Below are 16,649 nucleotides of genomic sequence, written 5' to 3' on the forward strand. Positions count from 1 at the left end.
TGCTTCTGGACCCTGTTTAATTCAACTGTGTACTGCTCCTAAGCTTTCCTATCCATTAAGTAGTTTCATTTCCTGTAATGAAGGCATAACCGATTTCGGGAAGGAGTGTATCTGCATGTGTCTGGAATGTTCACTGGAAGAACCCGCCCCTCGTGTTGGGATAAGGGTCCACATGGGCTTTGTTGGAAGAGAAGATTCTCATTAGGGGCTGGATGAAGGCTCTGATACGTTTCTCCCACCAACTGTGTCATGAGGAAAAGACCCCGTTTAACTTTATGAAAACTCTGCTTTCCAGCTATGGAGTGGTGCTGTGGGAACTGCTCACGGGAGAGGTCCCCTATCGTGGCATTGACGGTCTTGCTGTGGCCTACGGGGTGGCAGTCAATAAGCTCACTTTGCCCATTCCTTCCACCTGCCCTGAGCCGTTTGCCAAGCTCATGAAAGGTATTTGGGCATCTCTGTTTTTGTGTGTCTATGGGGGTGAGGGGAATTGCTCATTAGAATATCTGTATATTTTTTTAACCAAAAAGGTATCTTCTGTGATTCTAATTTTCAGTCGATTTTAGATTATACTATTTTAAGAATTAGAAGCCATGTCTTTGATCTAAGATGTCAGATAAAGTTTTGATGAACTAAGTAACTTAAAAACAATCTAGTGACTCATTTATACAAAATTCAGTTGAATGGTAATAAACTTTTCATCAAATACACTAGCAGAGTTCAAAGACAATATTGAATTGGCTCCATATGTGCTATTTTTAATTCTACCTAATGATCAGAAATGTTTTACAGTCTTAACTGGCATGGTTTTGCCATGACCTTATCTATTTTGATCTTATCTTTTAAAAATTGTTAAGTAACTCTTTTTGTAAGCAGCAGGTTACCTTACTTATTAGACTATTTCTTAGAACCTCTCTTGTGACTGTAACATTTTAGAGACTTTGGTTTTCTTGGGTTGAGTTATAGAACTCGGTATCTGTAAGTCATGTGGCCAGGGCAGCTTAGGTGGACAGAGTTCATGGTACATGGTAAGGCAGAGAAAACACACATCCACATACTAATGTCAAATAATGCAGAATACAAGAGCCTCGTCTAATAGTAATTATTACACAGGCTGCTGACACAGACACTGTATAAAATAAAATTTGCAAATCATTATCAATTGACGTTTAAAATCTTCAGCAGACACAGTCAACGTGGGGCTGATAATCTGAACTACGCTGAGAAGTGGACTTACTGTGATTCTTGTTTATTTTAGAATGCTGGCAACAGGACCCTCATATTCGTCCATCATTTGCCTTAATTCTTGAACAATTGACTGCAATTGAAAAGGCAGTTATGACTGAAATGCCTCAAGAATCTTTTCATTCCATGCAAGATGACTGGAAGCTGGAAATTCAACAGATGTTTGATGAGTTGAGAACAAAGGAAAAGGTGAGTGATGCATATTAATTACATAATGTGCTCACGCTTACGGAGGATTGTGGAAAACTTGAGTCAAGAACCGCTGTCAGCATTGTGTTAAAATATTTTCGGACTTGCTGATTCTTTCCTTCCAGGCAAAACAAAATGAAACAGAAGTGTACTCAAAACATATAATTGGAAAACAATAGAGGAATTTTCAAACGTAAAAAATTCTTTAAAAAGGAGAGAGAGTGGCATACTAAACACTTAGTATGCATTAACCAGCTTCAATAATTGTCAGCATTCTGTCATTTTGTTCATTTCTTTTTCCCATTATCATTTTCTTTAACTGCAGTATTTTAACTTAAAACCTAGACTCTCGTCATTTACCTTTAAATGCTTCAGTATGCATCTCTAACTGGTAGGAATTTTTTAAAATATCTTTCTTGCCATTATATATCTTAAGAAAATAAGTAATTCCTCAATACCGTCTGGTACTCCATACCTAAATGTCACAGTTTGCCTCAAAGATGTCTTCTTCCAGTTGGTTGGTGCCAATCAGAATTTAAATGAGGGCTTCGTGTTTTTAGTTAGGTCTTTTAAAGCTTCTTTTATGCCAGTCCCTCCTCCTTTCCCCCCGCCCTTTTATCTCCAGGCATTGCTTTGTTGGAGAAGCTGGGAAATTGTGTAATTTTTGAATTTCTTACTATGATGAGTGAAGCTCTGGTTGGTTTATGTATTTTAAGAAGAAGAAAGACAATAAACCTGAATGTTAAATGTGCTGAAGCTGCATATATATTAACCACATACAAAGTGTGAAGTAGGAGAAGCAGAAACACACCTAATTGGAAGGCAGGTAGTTGTGAAGTGAGTTCCTGGTGACAACTGACTGTCAGCAGTCACTGAAGACCCCAAGGTCAGGGCATGGTACTATGCTTCACGCATAGTAAGTAAGTATTAGGCAGTATTTACTTCTTAAAAGATAGGTTTGTAATACTTGAGCATTTTGATGACTCGAGGTTTATTCCGGTTGTCTGAGGTGTATAATTGTTCAGTAGGTTAAATTCTTGTGCTTGGCAACAAATGTCTGGGCTAAAATACAACATTGCAGGTTATTGATAACCTTTACAAAGCCATGTAATTGTCCAGGAAGGAATTTTTATACCTCATGTATTGTGATTCTAAAATAGAATTCTTTTTTCAGTAGGCAGCAATGCTTTGCTAAATAAAGAGTCCCTTTGCTTATTCCAGTGTACGTCATGGAAAACATGGGATTATGACATAGCTGAGTCCTTCTCCATGTTAAATTACCTTGACTTACGTAGTATGGCTCTCCTTTATGTCACTAGACTTTCACATTGACAGTAATACTGAAGGCCTATAGCCAACCTAAGGGCAGAGGAAAGGGCAAAAGAGGGAATGAAAAGATGTGGTTTGAACACATATGTACAAACATTTCTTGAGCTAGTGTATATACTTCTGTGCATGAAGCCAAGATATCATATGTCCAGATTCTATCCGTGAGCAGCTTGCTTCTGTTATCAGGCTGAATTGGGAACAAATACAATGTATGTCATAGGTATTCCCCAAAGGGCAAATTGTTCACTGGAAAAAAAATACAGTTTAAGAGCTTGTCTTTGGGGGCATTTTTCTGAGTTTCAGCGTTAGAATTTCCTTCCAGCAAACGTATTAAATGTCTGCTGCGTGCTGGGAAGAGTGTTAGAGCGCTGGGATACGCAGATGGACACGGCAGCCTGTGTATCCTTGCGTGGTCCTTGACGGCCAGGCTCGGGATTTGGATCTTGTTGACGGGTTTTAAAGGGGGGCTTGATGTACTGTCTTGGCAACACTTGCCAACCAACCTCTGCCTTCCCTCCGTCTGCTTCCTTTGTGGAGTAATGAGATTACTGTTCTCTTAGGTACCCAGTCTCAAAGGTCTTGAAGATGTGGTCTTCTCTGTGACAGAGGCCTTCAGTGGTAATTCACTCCCCTGACCCCTGTTGTCCCCACTCATCACCTGCATAACTGCAGCAGCACCCTACCCGGGTGCCTCGCACCCAGCCTCGCTCCCCTAACTGAGCCCCTCGCCGCCACCAGTGAGCCTTCTAAAACGCAAATCACACCCGCCTCACTTCAGTGGCCAGTTCCTTTTCCTCATTAACTTCCTTGTCCTTCCACGTTGAACCTCACTTTTCCTCCAGCCAGACTGAATTCCTTCAAGTTCCCTTAACGCCACGCTCCTGACTTTCGGCCCTAGTGTATATTCTTGCCTCCGACCCCGCCCTGGCTTTTATCCCCTCCTCACAGGTGCTGCTTCTTCATTCTCAGGCTCCCAGAGCTCCCTTCCCTTATCCTCTCGTACCACGTAAAGTGTGTCACAGTGTCCTGCGCCTCCCTTATCATGCCCACACTGAGTCATACTTTATTATTATCTGCGTCTTTAATGTCCTTGGTCTGCCTTTTGTGCTGGTTAAGTTCAGGAACTATACTGTTTCATTCTTGGTCGTGTTCATCCACAGCACTGAACAAAGTACTTGGCCCGTGGTAGACATTCAGTAAATACAATAAATACCTAAGTAAAGTTTCTTAACATGTTCCTAATATGTATTTTAATAGGTAAGAGATATTAGCAATTATTATTTTATTGTCATATTTTTAAGTGAACATTTTTAAGTGAAAGGGGAATTTAAAAGTGGATAAATGCCATGAGTCCTTCTTTGAATCTTATGCTATGAAAGAGGCAGACGACTCAGCTGTTTAACTTCCGGTTATATAATCTTGAGAAACTCCCACACGTTATGCACAAGGAGGTTAAGGTTATTCACTCTGAAGTATTGTTTGTAATAGTGAAAAACTGAAAACAACCCCAATATCCATTAATAGGGGAATAGGTGCCTAAACGACTGTATATTCATATAGTGGAAATCTGTACAGTACTTAAGATGAATAAACTCCAGCTGTATGTTTCAACATGAGTAAGTCTCAGGCATAATACTGGGCAGAAAAAGCAGTTGCAGAAGGATAATCACATTATGTAAATTTATAAAACAATACTATTTAGGGGCTTCCCTGGTGGCACAGTGGTTGAGAGTCCGCCTGCCGATACAGGGGACGCGGGTTCGTGCCCCGGTCCGGGAGGATCCCACGTGCCGCCAAGCGGCTGGGCCTGTGAGCCATGGCCGCTGAGCCTGCGCGTCCGGAGCCTGTGCTCCGCAACGGGAGAGGCCACGACAGTGAGAGGCCCGCGTACCGCAAAAAAAAAAAAAAAAAAAAGAATCCACCTGCCAACGTAGGGGACACAGGTTCGAGCCCTAGTCCGGGAAGATCCCACATGCCGCGGAGCAACTAGGTCTGTGCTCCATGACATCCCGCGAGCCACAATTGCTGAAGCCCGCGCACCTATAGCCCATGCTCTGCAACAAGAGAAGCCACCACAATGAGAAGCCCGCGCACCACAACGAAGAGTAGCCCCCGCTCGTCGCAACTAGAGAAAGCCCACGCACAGCAACAAAGACCCAACGCAGCCTAAATAAATAAATAAGTTGATTAATTAAAAACAAAAAGAAAATGGTAGTGATGGATCAAGTACTTTAAAAAAAAAACAATATTATTCAAATGTACAAAAAGACTGAAAGTATAGACAGGGGAAGGATACAAACCAACTTAAGGACAGCAGATCTGAAGAGGGAGGGGATAGGATTAGATATGATGCGCCTAGGACTTTAACAGACCTGAAACAGATATGGTAAAAATTTCGCATCTATTAGGTGTTGATAGTAAGTGCATGGGTATTTGCTATTCTCTCTAATCGTAGTATATTTTAAATATTTCATAATTTTAACTAAGTTAAAAATAAAGGTTAGAGAGAAATCTGTGAGCTGCTAAAATCCTTTTTTTCTTTCTTTTTTTTTTTTGGTAAGCCATATTTTTCAAATAGCAGACTTATAGGTAATTCACTCTCTTCCTTAGATTTTTCAGTATTTTGTGGGTTTAAAAATTCAAACTGGCAAATGCAACCTTAGACCCTGACCCCACTGATAAGTACATAGAGCTCATATAATAAAAAATAGTCAGTCCCGTTTGAGTCTCTTCAGATCTTATCCTGAGCATCACGTTTGATTATAGGCACCATGTTTTAAAGAGCTTCCCCAGGTGGACGGCCAGGAAGGCGGGAGAGGAGCCTGCACATCTGAGCCTACAGAGAAGAGAAGTGAACACAGGAAAGGGGCGGGGAGCGCAGGGCTGTCCTCGGTGCTGGAAGGACCTTGGAGGGAGGAACTGTGTTTCAGGTTGTTTTCAGAAGAACCAGAAGTAGGAGGACCTCTCGGCTGAAGGCTCCAGGGATGAAGATCTATCTGGTCTCTGAGTCAACAACTTGCCAGCACTTGGAGCTGAGCCGGTGGTCCACAGTGCAGTGGACTCTGCTTCAGCTCTTCTGCTCCCTGCCCTCCAGGAATTCAGGCAGACCACAGGGGTGACTGTATGGACGTCTACAAACCTATGGCCGGCCCTGCCCCCTCGTTATATTACATCTTTAGCGGAATGCCGGAATCTCCAGCAGTCCAGAGAAGTGGTTCAGACCGAGGGCTCCAGCCAGGCTGTCTCGTAGGGCTTGGGGCTCTGCCACTTGCTGACCAAGACCGTTCTGCCAGCGCGTCCCACAGTGAAGTGTCACAGAGATGCTGTCTCGGTCCCTTGGGGTGGTGTGGGCTTGCACGAATGAGGCCCCCCCGGGGCTCAGAGCCTGCGTGCCACTTCACAGGCGCTAACAGTGCTAGCCTGACAGCAGAGGAAGCTGTGGCTTTGCTGGAAGCCGGGCAGGCTCCCAGCAGCACCGCCCTCCCCATCCCCGGCCCAGGCGTTTGGGAAACGGGGCTTTGAGCCATAGTCATACTGGAAAAGGACTGAGCGCGTTACTTTTTAAATCCTGCAGTTCTTTGAAGGATTACTATCAGTGATACTATTCATATGTCTTTTAGATACTTTAATACATTTCGTTGACTTAAAATGACAGAGGAAAGAGTCTATTTTTTGTTTTGTTTTTTATACACCTCCCCAAGTGGTTTTCAGGAATTCTAAAATTAGATGTTTAATAACCGAAGTAAAAACATTTGGGAATGGGAGAGGACTTGGAGGAAGGATAAAACTTGAAATCACAGAATTTTAAGTGTGGAAGCAGTGTTATTAATAACTATTATTATTTTAAACTCTTATTTTTAATTCTTGATAATTATTTATGAAACTGTAGGATAGAGGCACATTCAATGAGTTCATTCTTATCATATGTGGTGTAAAAATCAAAAAAAGGATGCTTCAAGAATGGATGACTCGGGAACATATGTATCTGTATAGCTGATTCACTTTGTTATACAGCAGAAACTAACACGCCATTGTAAAGCAATTATACTCCAATGAAGATGTTAAAAAAAAAAAGAAAAGAATGGATGGCTCCTCTTTCTCCATTTTGAAGTCTTAAAAGTAGTTTCTTTGTTGTCCTTTGGATTCACTTTCGTTCTAGTGGTATCTTTACTTTTTCTTTTTACGTGATTTCTGTGCGGTGCTTTTTGAAGTACAGCATTTATGGTATCTTGTGAGCCTTTGATTTACAATTAAAGAATATATAGTCCTTTATTTTTTTCCCCAGGGTTTCTAATTGCATCTTTTTTGATGGAGTCAAAAGCACAGTAGACGTGCTCTATCTCCCTTTCTTGTTCACTGATTGCTTAAGGTAGGAGGCGTCAGACTTGGAATTAATGGTCAGTGACTTGGCCGTGCTCTGTGTTATTCAGTAAACTGTAGCCTCCGTAGATACCGGTTCCTCCCCAGATTCCTGGCTTCTTATCTCTGTGTGTCTGTCTCTGTGCACTGGGTGCGTGCACCTGTCTTTGAACCACTGTACGAAGGCCTGTCACTGTTAATGATTAACACCTACTGCCAGGAATTTGGATTTTCCATTATTAAGTGGCCTGTGCCGAGCAATTAAACACGTAGTACTTGAGGAGTGATCCCAGCGACCAAAAGAATGTTTTTGTGTGCTTCATAATTTCAAAGTATCCAAAGGGCTTCTAACACCCCAGACTTCTTTTTTTTTTAACACACTTTTGCATGTTTTAAAATTCATTCAGAAGGAAGAGTACTTTGGCTGCTTTCTCTTTGATGATATTTTTTTCTCTTATGAAGTCTTAGGCAAGTGATTTTTTTTTTTTTTTTTTTAATTTATAAAGTCATTGCAAGGAGATTCACATTTTGGTTTGGGACCTGGAATTTAAAATGGTTTCTTATGCAATTACTGTAGCAGTAACACAAAAAGCCTAAGTGAATTTACTGCCTTTATCTCTTCCTCATGCCATTTCATTTCACAATAGCTAATTGGATTGTTATCTACACGACTGAAAAGTAATATCTTAACAAAAGGGCAGACGGTAATGAGTTAGAAATTAGAAGCTGACTGGAAATGAGCCTCTGTCCCCAAATACACTACAGTAAAATCTCCAATTTGGACAAACTGGTTGAAAAAAGCCACCAGTTAAATAATGGATTCCAGAATTTTTTTTAACAGGTAACATTTTCTTTTTTTTCTTTTCAAGTAATAAATAGTCATTTATATCTGGCACAATGTAATGAAGAAATACTGTTCTGTAACATCAGCTGATATTTATTAGCAGAAGTAATTTGAATATCAGTTGGTCTTAAGAAAATCATTTCTCCTGCCATTTCGTTTACGAAGGTTGTTTAGAAAAACTAAAGAATGTTTCAGAGGTGACTTTCGGTCCACTTTGGTAGAATTACCGTAAGTTCAGAATTGGTTTGATCTGAATAAAGAACCTTTATTTTTAGGGCTCTCCTTTTCTTCTTGATATTATCATATTTGTCTGTGGGAGGATGGCCCTCCACGTTTATTTTCCTTTATGACTCCAGTCCCGTGGCCCAGCTCTCGTTCCTTCCGTGAGCCTCTGTCTTGCACTGTCTCTTCACACATCAGTACTTTTGAGGTGGCCTCTGGAAAGCGGCCTGCTTGTAATAGAGTGTGACATGTTCACACCATACTCATAGCTCTCAAAGCTCACAGCCCAGAGCTCCACCTGAGAAGGCGGAGTTTCTCACAAAGTTTTTGGCATTAGGATATCCTAAGATTAGCTTTGTCTGGAGCGGTGGAACTAAAAGTTTGCAGATCCCTTGCTTTCTATGGGAGTGCTTGATTTATGGCAGGCTAGTCGGGAAGAGAAAGCAGTTCAGCACAGAAAGGAATATTTATGTCTCTGGTACAGGACGGAACACCTTACAGAAATGAAATAAGAATGCGGATGTAGATTAAAAAACAATAGAGTTCTCAGTTTTACTACTGAATAAATGTTCTCTAATAGGAATAAAAGTATTCTTCATAGATTTTCTATTTCTTACAAGTGCAATCATTCTAAAACCAAAACCGAGAGGAAGTTACATTTTAATCAGTCAGTATCACGACAGAGGGACTTTTGTTAGCTAATGCATGATATCTGTGTATAAAGTGACGGTTTCCACCCATCCGTGGGATCCTGATAAGTTCTCTGTGTACTGACTGTATTTTCCAGCAGCTTATCGTTTTAGCGATGTTGCGTGTTCATTTCTGATGGGCCTTCACCTGACCCCTGTCACGTTCGCCTTGTTTTTCCCCTTAACCTCTGCACCACGGTGTGTTAATTCCCTAAGCAGATTCTTAAATACCCTAAGGAAAGACATCGGAACCACCACAGTCTTTGCGACAAGAAGAACTATCCTTGACTTAGTCAAGCTTTCCCTTTTGGCTTTCATTTTTAATGGGACTTTCACATCGGTACTTGGTCGCTGTGTGTTGACGCACGTCTTACGTGTCAGGTGATTGTACAAGCCAGAGACGATAACAAAGTGTGATGACTCTTTTCGGGCCATAAAACCAGAAGGGCCACAGACAGATGGGACCTGGGGCCCACAGCTTGACGCTCTTCACACCTGACGTTGTGGCCAGGTGTCCTGTGTGCGTCCCTGTGGATGAGGTGCAGCCTGCCCGTGTCACAGGATGAGCCCTCTGTGCCTCACCCTCAGGGGATGCTTATCTGCCTTCTTTTGAGTTGGGCTTGGAAAAAGGTGGGTAAAAATTTCATAAAGAACCTTCCGTGGGCTTCCCTGGTGGCGCAGTGGTTGAGAGTCCGCCTGCCGATGCAGGGGACGCGGGTTCGTGCCCCGGTTCGGGAGGATCCCACATGCCGCGGAGCGGCTGGGCCCGTGAGCCATGGCCGCTGAGCCTACGCGTCCGGAGCCTGTGCTCCGCAACGAGAGAGGCCACAACAGTGAGAGGCCCGCGTACCGCAAAAAAAAAAAAACCCGAAAAATTTCGTAAAGAGCCTTCCATGAAGAAGGGCAAATCTGAGAAACCACATTGTAAGGCTCAAAACCTGACACTTAATGATGCTCATGGCCCCTAATAAAGCAGGAGCCATCAATTACATAAGCCAATCTGCCCCCCCCCCCGCCCAGCCCCCCTAAAAAACACCCCCAAAACGATGAAACAAAAAAACCCTAGAAGGGCCAGAGGGAGCCTTGTGCGCGTGCGAGTCCCTGATGTGCTGAGGTCCAGCGCGGCCCGTTTTGGCTGCAGGGGGCGCGGTCCGGGGGACCTGCAGCGGGCGGGCGGCGGAGCTGCGCGGGACGCGGCAGCCCGAGGTGACGCTGACGCTGTCCCCTGCGGCAGGAGCTGCGGTCCAGGGAGGAAGAGCTGACGCGGGCCGCCCTGCAGCAGAAGTCACAGGAGGAGCTGCTCAGGCGGCGGGAGCAGCAGCTGGCCGCGCGGGAGATCGACGTGCTGGAGCGCGAGCTCAACATCCTCATCTTCCAGCTGAGCCAGGAGAGGCCCAACGTCAAGAAGAGGAAGGGCAAGTTTAAGAGGAGCCGCCTGAAGCTCAAAGACGGGCGTCGGATAAGTTTACCTTCAGGTACGATCTTGTCCCCATGTTCCCTAAGACCCGGGTGGTCATCCCTCCCGCGCGCTTCTTTGTTTCATCACAACTGGGGGAGTGAGCTTTTAAAGCTTCCAACGAATGAGATCTTCCTCTCTTGCTTCAGTTCGTGGTCATAGTAACGACCTAATGAGTTTTCACGGGTGAAACAGCCTAGGGAGGGAGTGCACCGCAGGCCACTGGGTGCTGCGAATCCCACCCCAAGCATCCTCTCCTGTTAGTGGAGACATTGATTTACTCCTTTGGAAATCAAAGCAGAATTAATTTCTCTTTAGCTGATTGCACTGAACCGGCATCACTCAGCATGGTGAAAATCCAGCCCAGAACTATCTTACTCAAAACGTGTAAACAATTAAGAAACATGAAAACAGTGAAGAAATGATTTCTTTCACCCTACCCATGGCAAACTTCTTGTCTCTAATCGTAGTAGCAAGAAAAGTGGAATAAATTAAAAGGTACAAGTGCAAGGTCAATTAGCAGCAAAGAGCTGATTATTTATCTACGTATTTAACATTATACAACAGTTAGGATTTCATTTTATTTGGGGGGAAAAAAGTCCAATTGAACATTTAATTTAAAACAGTACCTAATTTTTTAACCAGATCAAAGTTGTGAACCTAAAGAACAGAGGTATATTTTAAAATTGTAATTTAAGCCAACTTTTCGTTAGTCATCACAACTGTTTGGCTACAATTACCTTTTAAAATCTGAACATACGTAGGTTTTATCACTAAGTTATTGCTTCCACAAGGATCGCGGGGCTGTGATCTGGGGCACTAAGGTTGCTATTCACACCCTCAGCAAAGTGTATCTAGTGCCTCGGTTACACGCCCACTTTCATCTGAGGGTTCAAAATCGTTGAGGTATGAGAACGAACCAGTAATTCTAGGGAAACTTTTAAAAATATTTCTAAACCATTGTGACAATAACATAGAAGGAATACGTGTTTAGGAGAAGCTAAACAGAATACAAAAGAGCAAACATATGTTAGTTCACAAAATCAAGTTCTTTGATGTTATGTGTTATACTTTGCTTAAGGGGACACCAGATGTCTGCCTGTGTTTTGCAGCTCTTTCTAACAGGGAAGGACAGTGACAGGACTCAGAGCTGGCTGCACCTGTATAGAATGTGCAGTAAGGTCTATATATCTGTTACTACCTCTCTGTGTGTCTCTCTCTGTATGTATTACATCTTAGATTGCTCCTCGTGGATTCTAGTGTTTTCCTGAGATGTTTGATAATGGTGTGGAAATTTGACTTAAATAACAGTAACAAGTTTTGTTTTATATAAAGTATGTGTAAATTGTCTTGTAAAAATACTTACTGCAAAATCCTAGAGGCCTTGCAGCATACTGTGGTCTTTTAGGTTATGGCAGAAGTCCTCAACTGATCAGGAAATTGCTGGAATGGGGTAGCCAGGAGTACACAGTATACATTATCGATTATGTGTTTTGATGAGGTGAGAACAGGCAATGGGTCCTTAATTCATTTTACCTTCGCCCTCTCTGGGAGCAGAAAAGGTACTTTTCCAGGTTCTTTTCTAATATTTGCTTTTAGCCAAAGTGTAACTCGAAGGACCATTCACTGGACGGTCTGATATGTCAGACATAATTTAAAATATTTTCTGTATGACGAGGCTTCTGCTTTCAATATAGACGATAGAAAAATTCAGAGAGGCACTCAGTGAGAGTTTTCTTCTCCAGTCCTGAGCTGTATCAGCATTCTTCTATCTGCACTGTGACTGTGTTACCATAATTAATATTTATTGATTGCCTTGCAAAACTTCGGATGGGGGAGCTAATTAGAAACTGATGGAAAATAAACTTGGGGGAAACAATGAAATCATTCCAGTGATTCTTTAATCTTCCTGGGAGAGTGATTAAATAAAATATCTCAGGATTCCCGAGGTGGTTCTTCTCAAATGTTGTTGGCCTAATACCTTGCATTTATTCAGCGCAAATTGAATATATTTTACCGTTTTTGCTAGATTTATATTATTCCTGGATTGTACTATTTGCCTTTTCTATTTCTGAGAATAGAAAATACCTTCTGCCGCTTAATAAAAGATTCTGGTTAAAACATAACCCATAAAATCTACTAATCCTGATCCATTTTGAAGGAATGAAATGCATGCAGCTTCTATAATTTAGAATGGCAGTTACCTCTTCTGCCCACAAGATGGTGCTACATTGTTGTGACACTGGTACCACTAGGGAAACTATTTTTCTCATTCGAATCCCCCAGCTCTACACTCCCCTCCCCACGCACACACATACACACACATACACACCCAGGGGTTACTTGCCCAACATCCCAAAGTAGGACACACATCCAAAGATCCAAAGAAAAGAATGATAACTATAAAAATAATTATTTTTCTCCTTCGGGAATCTTGCTGAGTAGAGAAAGCAATTATTTGTACCTTATTAAGTTCATGGGAGTTAGCTGATTCTGATATTATCATCTGCTAGAAAATTCTTTGAGGTACCAGATTTTAGTACTATTTAATGGTTCATTTTTTTTTTTTTATAATGGTTCATTTTTAAGGAAGAAACGGCTGATAGGTGATAGATTGAACGGTGGTGATACTTTCCTTTCAGCATACCAAATTACTTGAACCCCTTTTGCAGGGTTTTTTCCATGTGTAACTGGCTTAAAGAATTTCTCAGAAACATATTTGAGACTCCTACAAACTGGTTCTTAATATTTATGCCTGTGGATCTTTCAAAAATTTGTTATTAAATGTGAATAATTATCTAAGTATTGTAATTTTGTCCTTCAGAATCACTGATGGTAGCTTTGAATCTTATGGCTACTTATAGCTATGGTGACTTACTGCCAGAAAACTCAAATGTAATTATTCCTGCTGGCAATCCTGCAAAGCTAGCGAATAAGGAAGAGAAATGCTTATAAAATGAGACAGCATCATCTAAGAGTTTGTAAATGATATTTTGTGCATCCTTGGAATTTGTAGAACGAGAAAGAACGCTCATGGCAGATATTTTTATACTGTTACCACTTTGTATCACTCCTGCTGTATTATGTTTATTCTGAACCAAAGTTGTGTTTTTAGAACATATAAAACCGGTCAAAGAGGTTCTGAAGCTTTCAGAAGTCGGCATGTCTCTAAAGCCGTGGTATTCTCACTTCAGCCATTTCAGAAGTGCCCGAGTCCTGCCTGGGATGCGTGAGTGTGTGCACACCCATAGGGAGAGAAGGCAAAAGCTCCACCAGGACTCTTCAAAGAATACTGCAACTTCTGCTGTAAAAATGATGCTTCCCACTGAGCCGTGTCAGTGTCCTTAATGAAACATAAATATTGCCAGGGGAAATGCAAGTACAGGTTTACTCAAAAGCCTGTGGCCCACACGATAACCTGCCATGAGCAGATACCTTGAGAACACGTCTAGCAAGCGGTCCAGAGAAAAACTGGACATTGGCCAGGGCCCCTTAACAGTTCAGCCCGTTTTCCTAAATGTGTAACTAGGACAGAATCAAGCTTTCCCCATTTCATAGGGACAAGGATGTTTATCATAAAGAATATTTTATTTATGTTTAAAGCACAGAGCGCCTTTTTTTTCCCCCTGAGTGAAAGTCTTTAGATTTTTTCAGAAGACCGGAAACACTCCAGATCTTGGGGATTGTGGAAGTCCAGTCTTGTGCCTTTGTAACTCGCCCTTGGCCTTAAAGCCTTCCATGCTGTTTCCCTGACCTGTGCCTGGCATCTCTCCTCCCATCGTTTGTTCCCCATGGTTTGCCATTCAGATGCCGTGGCCTGATTCTGTGTTCTAGTGCGGAGGCCTGCAAGGGCAGCCCTCCTTCTGCTCTGGGCTGGAGGCTCATCCACAGCGTGTGGACAAACCACGGGGCTAGTTGAACCTTTATAACGCGCTTCAGTCTAAACTGTTTCATATCTTTGGATAAGAATATTTCTTTCTTTTCCTACCTGCTTCCCCTCCCCCCAGTTCAGTTCGTCATCTGCCCTGATGAGCTGCTTTCTTGCATCCATTCTTTCCTTTCCTTAACTGCTCTGCCCAGTCAAGTCTTTCTTGCTCACGTAGATGGTAGATGGACAGAGCCTCCCATCTGGCACGTCATTTCCATTCGCTTTGTCTTCACAACATGATCTCTGCCCCTGTGTTACTTGTAATCTTTTCTTTTAATTGGAGTATAGTTGCTTTACAATGTTGTGTTAGTTTCTACTGTACAGCAAAGTGAATCAGCTATACGTACACACATATCCCCTCTTTTTTGGATTTCCTTCCATTTAGGTCACCGCAGAGCATTGAATAGAGTTCCCTGTGCTATACAGTAGGGTCTCATTAGTTATCTATTTTATACATAGTATCAATAGTGTATATACGTCAATCCCCATCTCTCAATTCATCCCACCCCTCCCCCCTTGGTATCCATACATTTGTTTTCTATGTCTGTGTCTCTATTTCTGCTTTGCAAATAGGATCACCTATACCATTTTTTTAGATTCCACATATATGGGCATATACCCAGAGAAAACCGTAATTCAAAAAGACACATGCACCCCAGTGTTCATAGCAGCACTACTTACAATAGCCAGGACATGGAAACAACCTAAGCATCTCTCAACAGAGGAATGGATAAAGAAGATGTGGCACGTGTATATATAATGGAATATTACTCAGCCATAAAAAGGAACAAAATTGGGTCATTTGCAGAGATTTGTAGAGATGTGGAGGGACCTAGAGTCTGTCGTACAGAGTGAAATAAGTCAGAAAGAGAAAAACAAATACCGTATACTAATGCATATGTGTTACTTGTAATCTTAAACAGAGAAGACATTGATTCTGCAAGGATTTGCTACGTACCTCTCCTGTGCACATTTGGGGGTGGTCACAGTGATGGCAGCTGACTCCTTCCCCCCAACATAGAGAGCTGACATTGTATTGGGGACAGCCTTAAGCTAATAATTAAACAAATGCTATTTTTTTTTTGCTGTAATTATTAACTACTGTGAAGGAAAAGTCCTGTGACAGTGATTAGTAGAGAGATGTCTCCTGGTCTAAGGAGATCACAGACAGCTTCCTCACAAAGAAACATTTAAATGGAGACTCGAAGTAGGAATTTACCAAACACGAGGGGAACAGGCAGGGAACACCTGCGAAGAAACTTGGTTTCTTCCAGGAATTGAAAAAAGACCAGTGTGGCTTGACTCTGCCCCCTGGGCCAAATCCAGCCTCCCGCCTGTTTTGTATAGCTCACAAGCTAAGAACATTTAAATACTAGAAAAAACGATTTTCTGACACATGAACATTGCAGGAAAGGTAAACTGCAGCGTCCATAATAGAGTCGCATTGGAACACACGCCTTTATGTGTTTGTGGGAATGCTTTCTCGCTCCGTCAGACCATATGGCTCATAGAAACTAAAATATTTACTGTGTGGCACTGCTTAGGAAATGTTTGCTGACCCCCGGTGTAGACCATGGCGAGTGATGGGAGAGCAGGGCACAGTGAGGCTAGGGTGGCACGAGGAGCCCAGACTCTGATTTGCAGGGGACTGGAGAGGATGTTATGATTTTGACCTGTAACTTGAAGAATGATGAAAAGGCTTTGAGGGATTTTAAGCAGGGGAATGATAGTCAGCCGTGCATTTTTAAAAAGACATCTGCCTGCTGTGAGGTAGACCAGAGGGGCCAAACAGAGATGCTGAAAGATTGATCTAGGGATTGTAGCAGCCTCGGCGTGAAATGATGGTGGCAGCGGAAATGGAGAGAACAGAAAGCATCACTCGTGTGTTGAGCATTTATTATGTCCTGAGCCCTGTACTTAAGTATTTTCTGTATTTATTTGTATTTAATTTTTCCTAACTGTCCTGTGAAATAGGAATAATTATTTTTTCCATTTTTGTCAATGAAGGTGCTGTGACTTCAAAGAGATTAAGTCACTTTCCCAAAATTCATATGGCTAGTAAGTGATAAGCTGGGATTCATTCACATCTGGAGTTTGCTGATTCCAGAACCTAGAATATAAATTTCTCAACTATAACTCTAAGAAGAATATATAACGAGTTTTACAAGATATTTTGTGTTTGACTGTATATGGTGGGTCAGGGAGAACACAATATCAAGAAAAGTTTCAAACTCCTAGCATGAGTAATTGGATAGATGTCTTGCCTACCAAGTTCGAACTCCTCATTTCAAATACCAGGTGGTTCTTTAAAGTTCTTTAATTTTCAAAAAGGCAAATTATAGCTGTCTTGCATATGTGAAATGAACATGTGTCAATGATTTTATTCAA

General features: G+C 42.0%; 1 protein-coding gene across 1 annotated transcript in view; it reads left to right on the forward strand.

Annotated features, from left to right (window-relative positions):
• Positions 1 to 16,649, forward strand: part of MAP3K21 (mitogen-activated protein kinase kinase kinase 21) — a 50,646-nt gene that overhangs the window by 21,534 nt on the left and 12,463 nt on the right. Inside the window, 3 exon segments of the mRNA XM_032608445.1 lie at positions 296 to 444; positions 1,259 to 1,434; positions 10,112 to 10,352. Coding sequence (XP_032464336.1) covers positions 296 to 444; positions 1,259 to 1,434; positions 10,112 to 10,352 — 566 coding nt within the window.

The sequence above is a fragment of the Phocoena sinus genome, chromosome 16, assembly GCF_008692025.1.
Source record: "Phocoena sinus isolate mPhoSin1 chromosome 16, mPhoSin1.pri, whole genome shotgun sequence".
Taxonomy (NCBI): domain Eukaryota; kingdom Metazoa; phylum Chordata; class Mammalia; order Artiodactyla; family Phocoenidae; genus Phocoena; species Phocoena sinus.